Here is a 9,384-nt window from a genome sequence, read left to right as displayed (position 1 = left end):
GTGGGAAGGGGAGGGAGAGAGAGAGAGCAAACCATGTTCAGTCTGAGCAGCGAGTACTGATAGAACATAGAGCATTTCAGTGCAGTACAGGCCTTCGGCCCTCTGTTGTGCTGACCTGTGGAACTAATCTGAAGGTAAAAGCGATGACTGCAGAAGCTGGAAACCAGAGTCTAGATTAGAGTGGTGCTGGAAAAGCACAGCAGATCAGGCAGCATCCGAGGGGCAGGTCAATCGACGTTTCGGGCAAAAGCCCTTCATCAGGAATACAAATCTGAAACCCATCTACCTACACCATTCCATTCTCATCCATATGCCTACCCAATGACCATTTAAATGCCCTTAAAGTTGGCGAGTGTACTATTTTCACAGGCAGTGCGTTCCACATCCCTCCTACTCTCTGAGTAAAGACACTACCTCTGGCATCTGTCCTATATCTGTCACCCCTCAATTTAAAGTTATGTCCCTTTGTGCTAGCCATCACAAACGGCTCTCGCTGACCACCCTATCTAACCCTCGGATTATCTTATGTGTCTCAATTAAGTCACCTCTCAACCTTCTCCTTAATGGAAACAGCCTCAAGTCCCTCAGCCTTTCCTCGTAAGACCTTCCCTCCCGACCAGGCAACGTCCTGGTAAATCTCCTCTGCACCCTTTCCAAAATTTCCAAGTTCCTGCCTATAACGCGGTGACCAGAATATACCCTTACTAGACCATTCAGTAGTTTGGACGTCATGTTGCGGCCGTACAGGACATTGGTGAGGACCCTGTTGGAATATAGCGTATAATTCTGTTCTCCCTGCTTCAGGAAGGACGTTGTGAAATGAGAAAGGGTTTAACAGGTTTATTGGTAAGTACAGATACCCCATTTTCAAACGTTCGCTTGACGCCATTTTGCTTTGACGAGTGATATTTGTACCTACTTACACCAAACCAAAGAAGATTTGCGCTTTTACAAGATCAGTGAAATTTTTCCCACATAAATTAATTTTACACCATTTTGGCTTCTGAGAGATTTCATCGGATCGCTGAACTTTCAGCCAGTCAGTGATACCTGTCCGAGCTTTCGGAGCGCTGCTCCTTCATCCGGCTGCCAGTGGGACAGGATTATAGGAGGCAGGATTTACCAGCACACGTTTTTTTCGCACTATCCTGGCAATTTTACGATAAATTCTGTGTCCTATGATCCTGCCCCACGCACAACCTGATGAAGGAGCGTCGCTCCGAAAGCTAGTGCTTCCAAATAAACCGAGAACATAGAACATAGAAAAATACAGCGCAGTACAGGCCCTTCGGCCCTCAATGTTGCGCCGATCCAAGCCCACCTAACCTACACTAGCTCACTATCCTCCATATGCCTATCCAATGCCCGTTTAAATGCCCATAAAGAGGGAGAGTCCACCACTGCTACTGGCAGGGCATTCCATGAACTCACGACTCACTGAGTAAAGAATCTACCCCTAACATCTGTCCTATACCTACCACCCTTAATTTAAAGCTATGCCCCCTCGTAATAGCTGACTCCATACGTGGAAAAAGGTTCTCACTGTCAACCCTATCTCAACCCCTAATCATCTTGTACACCTCTATCAAGTCACCCCAAACCTTCTTTTCTCCAATGAGAACCTGTTGGACTATAACCTGGCGCTGTGTGATTTTCAACTTTGTCCACCCCAGTCCAACACTGGCAACTCCAAACCTAGAAAGGGTTCAGAAGAGATTTACAAGGAGGATCTGAGCTACAGGGAGAGGCTGAACAGGCTGGGGCTGTTTTCCCTGGAGCGTCGGAGGCTGAGGAGTGATCTGATAGAGGTTTATAAAATCATGAGGGGCGTGGATAGGGTAAATAAACAAAGTCTTTTCCCTGGGGAGGGGGAGTCCAGAACTAGAGGGGCATAGGTTTAGGGTGAGAGGGGAAAGATATAAAAGAGACCTAAGGGGCAACTTTTTCACCCAGAGGGTGGTACGTGTATGGAATGAGCTGCCAGAGGAAGTGGTGGAGGATGTACAATGACAACTAGATGGGTATATGAATAGGAAGGGTTTGGAGGGATAGGGGCCGGGTGCTGACAAATGGGACTGGATTAGGTTGGGATATCTGGGTCAGCATGGACGAGATAGACCAAAGAGCCTGATTCTGTGCTGTACGACCCTGTGACTCCGTCATTGCACAAGACCAGGCCATTCAGCCCTGACCTAGTGTGCTCACCTTCTCAATGTCACCCCTCACCCTCAGGTTAAGCGCACTCCCGGTCTCCAACCTCTCCCCATCCCCCGTCAGCCACCCCTCACAGATGAGAAATGGATTGCCCGCAGGGACTCCGGGATCCCGAGGTGAGATCATGAGGGCACACTGGACGGAATCGATCCTGCATCCCTCGGGCGTAAAGGGATCGAGTGATCGTCCAATCAAAGGGTTGGATGTGCTTCAAGGGTTCAACTGGTCCCAGAAAGGGACATTGCTCCCCCTGGTGGAGGGGCAGAGCATCAGCAGTGAGGGAGACTTCCTGCTTTTTTAGATGACTTAGTGTGGAAACAGGCCCTTCAGCCCAACAAGTCCATACCGACCTCCCGAAGCGCAACCCACCCATACCTCCACATTTACCCCTTACCTAGCACTACAGGCAATTTAGCATGGCCAATTCACCTGACCCGCACACTTTTTTGTGACTGTGGGAGGAAACCGGAGCACCCGGAGGAAACCCACGCAGACACGGGGAGAACGTGCAAACTCCACACCGTCAGTCTCCTGAGGCGGGAATTAAACCCGGGTCTCTGGCGCTGTGAGGCAGCAGTGCTAACCACTGTGTCACCATCCTCCCCAATCTTTACCCCCCTTTACCTGTTAAAGGGGACAGTGATATACCCTATCGGTTATAGGGGACAGAGATATACCCTATCGGTTATAGGGGACAGAGATATAGCCGATCGGTTATAGGGGACAGAGATACACCCTATCGGTTATAGGGGACAGAGATATACCCTATCGGTTATAGGGGACAGAGATATACCCTACTGGTTAAAGGGGACAGAGATATACCCTATCGGTTACAGGGGACAGAGATATACCTTATCAGTTATAGGGGACAGATATACCCTATCGGTTATAATGAACTGAGATATACCCTATCGGTTATAGGGGACAGAGATATACCTTATCGGTTATAGTGGACAGAGATATACCCTATCGGTTATAGGGAACTGAGATATACCCTATCAGTTATAGGGGACAGAGATATACCCTATCGGTTATAGGGGACAGAGATACACCCTATCGGTTATAGGGGACAGAGATACACCCTATCAGTTATAGGGGACAGAGATACACCCTATCGGTTATAGGGGACAGAGATACACCCTAGCGTTTATAGGGGTCAGAGATACACCCTAGCGTTTATAGGGGTCAGAGATATACCCTATCGGTTATAGGGAACTGAGATATACCCTATCAGTTATAGGGGACAGAGATATACCCTATCGGTTATAGGGGACAGAGATATACCCTATCGGTTGCACGGAACTGAGATATACCCTATCGTTATAGGGGACAGAGATATACCCTATCGGTTATAGGGGACAGAGATACACCCTATCGGTTAAAGGGAACAGAGATACACCCTAGCGTTTATAGGGGATAGAGATATACCCTATCGGTTATAGGGGACAGAGATACACCCTATCGGTTATAGGGGACAGAGATACACCCTATCGGTTATAGTGGACAGAGGTATACCCTATCGGTTATAGGGGACAGAGATACACCCTCGCGGTTATAGGGGACAGAGATATACCCAATCGGTTATAGGGGACAGAGATGTACCCTATCGGTTATACGGAAATGAGATATACCCTATCGGTTATAGTGGACAGAGGTATACCCTATCGGTTATAGGGGACAGAGATACACCCTTGCGGTTATAGGGGACAGAGATACACCCTATCGGTTATAGTGGACAGAGGTATACCCTATCGGTTATAGGGGACAGAGATACACCCTCGCGGTTATAGGGGACAGAGATACACCCTATCGGTTAAAGGGGACAGAGATATACCCTATCGGTTATAGGGGACAGAGATACACCCTATCGGTTATAGGGGACAGAGATATACCTTATCGGTTATAGGGGACAGAGATATACCCTATCGGCTATAGGGGACGGAGATATACCCTATCAGTTATAGGGGACAGAGATATACCTTATCTGTTATAGGGGACGGAGATATACCCGATCAGTTATAGGGGACAGAGATTTACCCTATCGGTTATAGGGGACAGAGATATACCCTATCGGTTATAGGGGACAGAGATACACCCGATCGGTTATAGGGGACGGAGATATACCCTATCGGTTATAGGGGACAGAGATACACCCTATCGGTTATAGGGGACAGAGATATACCTTATCGGTTATAGGGGACAGAGATATACCCTATCGGCTATAGGGGACGGAGATATACCCTATCGGTTATAGGGGACAGAGATATACCTTATCTGTTATAGGGGACAGAGATATACCCTATCGGCTATAGGGGACGGAGATATACCCTATCGGTTATAGGGGACAGAGATACACCCTATCGGTTATAGGGGACAGAGATACACCCTATAGGTTATAGGGGACAGAGATATATCCTATCGGTTATAGGGGACAGAGATACACCCTATCAGTTATAGGGGACAGAGATACACCCTATCGGTTATAGGGGACAGAGATATACCCTATCGGTTATAGGGGACAGTGATACACCCTATCGGTTATAGGGGACAGAGATACACCCTATCGGTTATAGGGGACAGAGCTATACCCTATCGGTTATAGGGGACAGAGATACACCCTAGCGTTTATAGGGGTCAGAGATATACCCTATCGGTTATAGGGGACAGAGATACACCCGATCGGTTATAGGGGACAGAGATACACCCTAGCGGTTTTAAGGGGCCAGAAGTATACCCTACCGGTTATAGGGGACAGAGATATACCCTATCGGTGATAGGGAACAGAGTTATACCCTATCTGTTATAGGGGACAGAGATATACCTTATCGTTTATAGGGGACAGAGACACACCCTAGCGGTTTAAGGGACAGAGATATACCCTATCGGTTATAGAGGACAGAGTTGCACCCTATCGGTTACAGGGGACAGAGATATACCCTAGCGGTTATAGGGGACAGAGATATACCCTATCGGTTACAGGGGACAGAGATATACCCTAGCGGTTATAGGGGACAGAGATACACCCTAGCGGTTATAGGGGACAGAGATACACCCTATCGGTTATAGGGGACAGAGATACACCCTAGCGGTTATAGGGGACAGAGATACACCCTAGCGGTTATAGGGGACAGAGGTATACCCTATCGGTTATAGGGGACAGAGATATACCTTATCGGTTATAGGGGACAGAGATATACCCTATCGGTTATAGGGGACAGAGATACACCCTAGCGGTTATAGTGGACAGAGATATACCCTATCGGTTATAGGGGACAGAGATATACCCTATCGGTTATAGGGGACAGAGATACACCCGAGCGGTTATAGTGGACAGAGATATACCCTATTGGTTATAGGGGACAGAGATACACCCTAGCGGTTATAGTGGACAGAGATATACCCTATCGGTTATAGGGGACAGAGATATACCCTATCGGTTATAGGGGACAGAGGTACACCCGAGCGGTTGAAGAGAACCTTACCAGTGAGAAGAATCAGACACGTCAGTCTCCCCATGAATTGAACACCTTCGCTTTCCCTTTCCCTCGTTGTTGCTCTGTGGTGAGATCGATCAGATACGCTCATTAGAATCATCGAATCCTGGCCGTTTTTAAACGACATATCCACACCAACCCTCTGAAGAGTAACCCACCCAGACCCATTCCCCTATTACTCTACATTTACCCCAAACTAATCCACCCTGACCTGCATTTACCTTGACACTATGGGACAATTTCCCATGGCCAACCCACCCTAACCTGCACATCCCTGGGCACTATGGGACAATTTCCCATGGCGAATCCACCCTAACCTGCACATCCCTGGGCACTATGGGACAATTTCCCATGGCCAATCCACCCTAACCTACACACCTTCAGACTGTGGGTGGAAACCGGAGCAAACCCACACAGACACGGGGAGAATGTACAAACTCCACACCGACAGTCACCCGAGGGTGGGATTGAACCTGGGTCCCTGGCGCCATGAGGCAGCAGTACTAACCACTGAGCCACCAAGGCGCCCATACTGCCCCTTGCCAGCACCTGGCCCATATCCCTCCAAACCCTCTATTCATGTCCCCATCCAAATGCCTCTTAAATATTGTCATTGTACCAGCCCCCACCACTTCCTCTGGCAGCTCATTCCATACACGTACCACCCTCTGGGGGAAACAGTTGCCCCTTTTTCGGGAGTGGGGGCAGTAGATTGTCGAGGTGGGGGGGAGATTGTCGAGGTGGGGGGGGAGATTGTCGAGGTGGGGGGGAGATTGTCGAGGTGGGGGTGTGGGGGGAGATTGTCGAGGTAGGGGGGAGATTGTCGAGGTGGGGGGAGATTGTAGAGATGGGGGAGAGATTGTCGAGGTCGGGGTGAGATTGTCAGGGTGAGGGGAGATTGTCGGGGTGGGGGGGAGATTGTCAGGGTGGGGGGGAGATTGTCGGGGTGGGGGGGAGATTGTCGGGGTGGGGGGGAGATTGTTGGGGTGGGGGGGAGATTGTCGGGGTGGGGGGAGATTGTCAGGGTGGGGGGGAGATTGTCGGGGTGAGGGTGGGTGGGGGGAGATTCGTGGGGCTGAGAAATAGGTCAGGGGGGTGGTGGCGCAGGGTTGGAGACTCTTGGTGAATGAGCATTGGAATGACCTCACCCAGAAACAAAGCCCCAGTGGAATACTTACCTGCCTGGTGTTCAGTGGGTGCAGTCCTCTCAGAGACACCCACACCGATGGATATACACAATCTCCTCCCGCACAAAGGTAGAGCACTGCCGCGTGAAGGAGTCTAACACTCAGCTGGTGTGTGCCAAGCCGATGCCATGTTCCATGTGGGTGGTGAGCTCAGTGTGGGGACACTCAGATGGTAGCAGCAGTACGTGTGACTGTGTGTGTGTGTGTGTGTGTGTGTGTGTGTGTGTCTGTGTCTCTGTGTGTTTGTCTGTGTGTGTGTGTCTGTGTCTGTGTGTGTCTGTTTGTGTGTATCTGTGTGTGTCGTGTGTGTGTGTGTGTGTTTGTGTCGTGTGTGTGTCTCTCTGTGCCTGTGTGCGTGTGTGTGTGTGTGTGTGTGTGTGTGTCTGTGTCTCTGTGTGTGTCTGTGTCTGAGTGTGTGTGGAATCCTCAGCAGTATGTGTGTGTGTCTGTGTCTCTGTGCCTGTGTGTGTGTGTAATGTCACCCTGCCCACCCTCCACCCCCACCCCTCACCAGTCACTCCCTCGTTTCAACTCTGCATCCTTGTGAAACCGGAGCCCGGGGGGGGGAGGTTGGAAGAACAGGTTTAGTGAGTTTAAAATCCCGTCTGCACTTCCGCTGGGAGGGTAAGGTGCTTCCATAAGGGGAACATCAGTCTCCAAGACTGCAACAAAAGCGTTACCATCGTTCATCCACCTCAGCTGCACTCTCACCCTGTGTGACAGTGTCAACTCGCCTGCTTTCCCTCTGCCTGGCTGCTCTCAGGGGGAGTAAGTGAGGAGAGCAGATGCTGGAGATCAGAGCTGAGAGGTCTCAAGGGCACTGGGCTGTGACGAGAGCATCAACAGAGTGGAGAGCCAGCAGTTTGTTCAACAAACATATCATTCCAGTCGCATGACTCTGTAGTCGCTTGCTCTAATTTCTGTGCCTTACGTTTCTGCTACCTGTTTCCTGTATTCCTGATGAAGGGTTTATACCTGGTTCTCCTGCTCCTGGGATGCTGCCTGACCTGCTGTGCTTTTCCAGCAAGACTCTCTCGACTCAGATCTCCACCATCTGCAGCCCCCACTCTCTCCTTCCAAATAAACCTGTTGGAGGTGTGTGATTTTTCACTTTGTTCACTGGATAGAGGGGACCTGAGAGACGGCTACACCACTCTGAGAGGCAGAGGCATTTTCCCCACTGTATCAATTACAAAGTTGGGAGGGGGCACGGGTTCAAGGTGAGTGGGGGGAGGGAGTGTTAATAGACACAAGGTGCAGGAGTAGGCCATTCTGCCCTTCGAGCCTGCACCACCAGTCAATATGATCATGGCTGATTATTCCTAATCAGTATCCTGTTCCTGCCTTATCTCCATAACCCTTGATCCCACTATCCTTGAGAGCTCTATCCAACTCTTTCTTAAATGAATCCAGAGACTGGGCCTCCACTGCCCTCTGGGGCAGAGCATTCCACACAGCCACCACTCTCTGGGTGAAGAAGTTTCTCCTCATCTCTGTCCTAAATGGTCTACCCCGTATTTTTAAGTTGTGTCCTCTGGTTCGGCACTCACCCATCAGCGGAAACATGTTTCCTGCCTCCAGAGTGTCCAATCTTTTCATAATCTTATACGTCTCAATCAGATCCCCCTCTCAGTCTTCTAAACTCAAGGGTATACAAGCCCAGTCGCTTCAGTCTTTCAGTGTAAGGTAATCCCGCCATTCCAGGAATTGACCTCGTGAACCTACGCTGCACTCCCTCAATAGCCAGAATGTCTTTCCTCAAATTTGGAGGCCAGAACTGCACACAGTACTCCAGGTGTGGTCTCACCAGGGCCCTGTGTTAAGGGAGATGTGTGAGGGAAAAAAAGTGAGGACTGCAGATGCTGGAGATCAGAGCTGAAAAATGTGTTGCTGGAAAAGCGCAGCAGGTCAGGCAGCATCCAGGGAGCAGGAGAATCGACGTTTCGGGGCATGAGCCCTTCTTCAGGATGCGTGAGGGAAGGTTTCCACACGGAGGGGGGTAGGAGCCTGGAATGCACTGCCGGAGAGGTGAGGGAAGCGGGAACGTTAGGGACATCGCAGAGGTATTTGGATGGTTACACGAAGAGGGAGGGAATGCAGGGACAGGGAGAGAATAAGGACAGAAGGTTTGTTTTTCAGTTTAATTCGGGCACGGTGGTCAGCACAGGATTGGAGGGCCGAATGGCCTGTTCCTGTGCTGGATATCTCTCTTGTTATAAATTCAGTCTCTCCCACAACCATCGCCCTCTGGGCGGATTGAATTCCACACAATCATAACCCTTTCAAAGCAGTTCAGTTCCCTCTTCATTTTAAATCTGCGAAACACTCATCCCAGTGTGTTTTAGCTCTCACATTGAGCAAAAAAACTGCAGGTCATCTCTTGACAATAATAAACAATTAAATTTATTTACCGAACACAATTAGAGTCAGAGAGGTGTACAAACCCTTCGGTCCATGCCGACCCAGATATCCTAACCTAATCACGCCCC

The 9,384-nt window shown here is 49.8% G+C and overlaps 1 protein-coding gene across 2 annotated transcripts in view; it reads right to left on the bottom strand.

Annotated features, from left to right (window-relative positions):
• The window catches only part of LOC132833939 (carcinoembryonic antigen-related cell adhesion molecule 6-like), a 21,875-nt gene extending 14,497 nt beyond the window's left edge, over nt 1-7,378 (bottom strand). For both annotated transcript variants that reach the window (XM_060852621.1, XM_060852623.1), the window contains exons 1-2: nt 6,887-7,378; nt 5,697-5,770 (exon numbers count right to left, since the gene is read on the bottom strand). In XM_060852621.1, coding sequence (XP_060708604.1) covers nt 5,697-5,730 — 34 coding nt within the window. In that variant the 5' untranslated portion in view covers nt 5,731-5,770; nt 6,887-7,378. The remainder of the gene's footprint in view (nt 1-5,696; nt 5,771-6,886) is intronic.
• Between the last annotated feature and the right edge of the window lie 2,006 nt (nt 7,379-9,384).

This window comes from Hemiscyllium ocellatum, chromosome 38, assembly GCF_020745735.1.
Source record: "Hemiscyllium ocellatum isolate sHemOce1 chromosome 38, sHemOce1.pat.X.cur, whole genome shotgun sequence".
Taxonomy (NCBI): Eukaryota; Metazoa; Chordata; class Chondrichthyes; order Orectolobiformes; family Hemiscylliidae; genus Hemiscyllium; species Hemiscyllium ocellatum.
The sequence above is the reverse complement of the archived record's forward strand: the minus strand, read 5'-3'. Positions and strand labels throughout refer to the sequence as shown.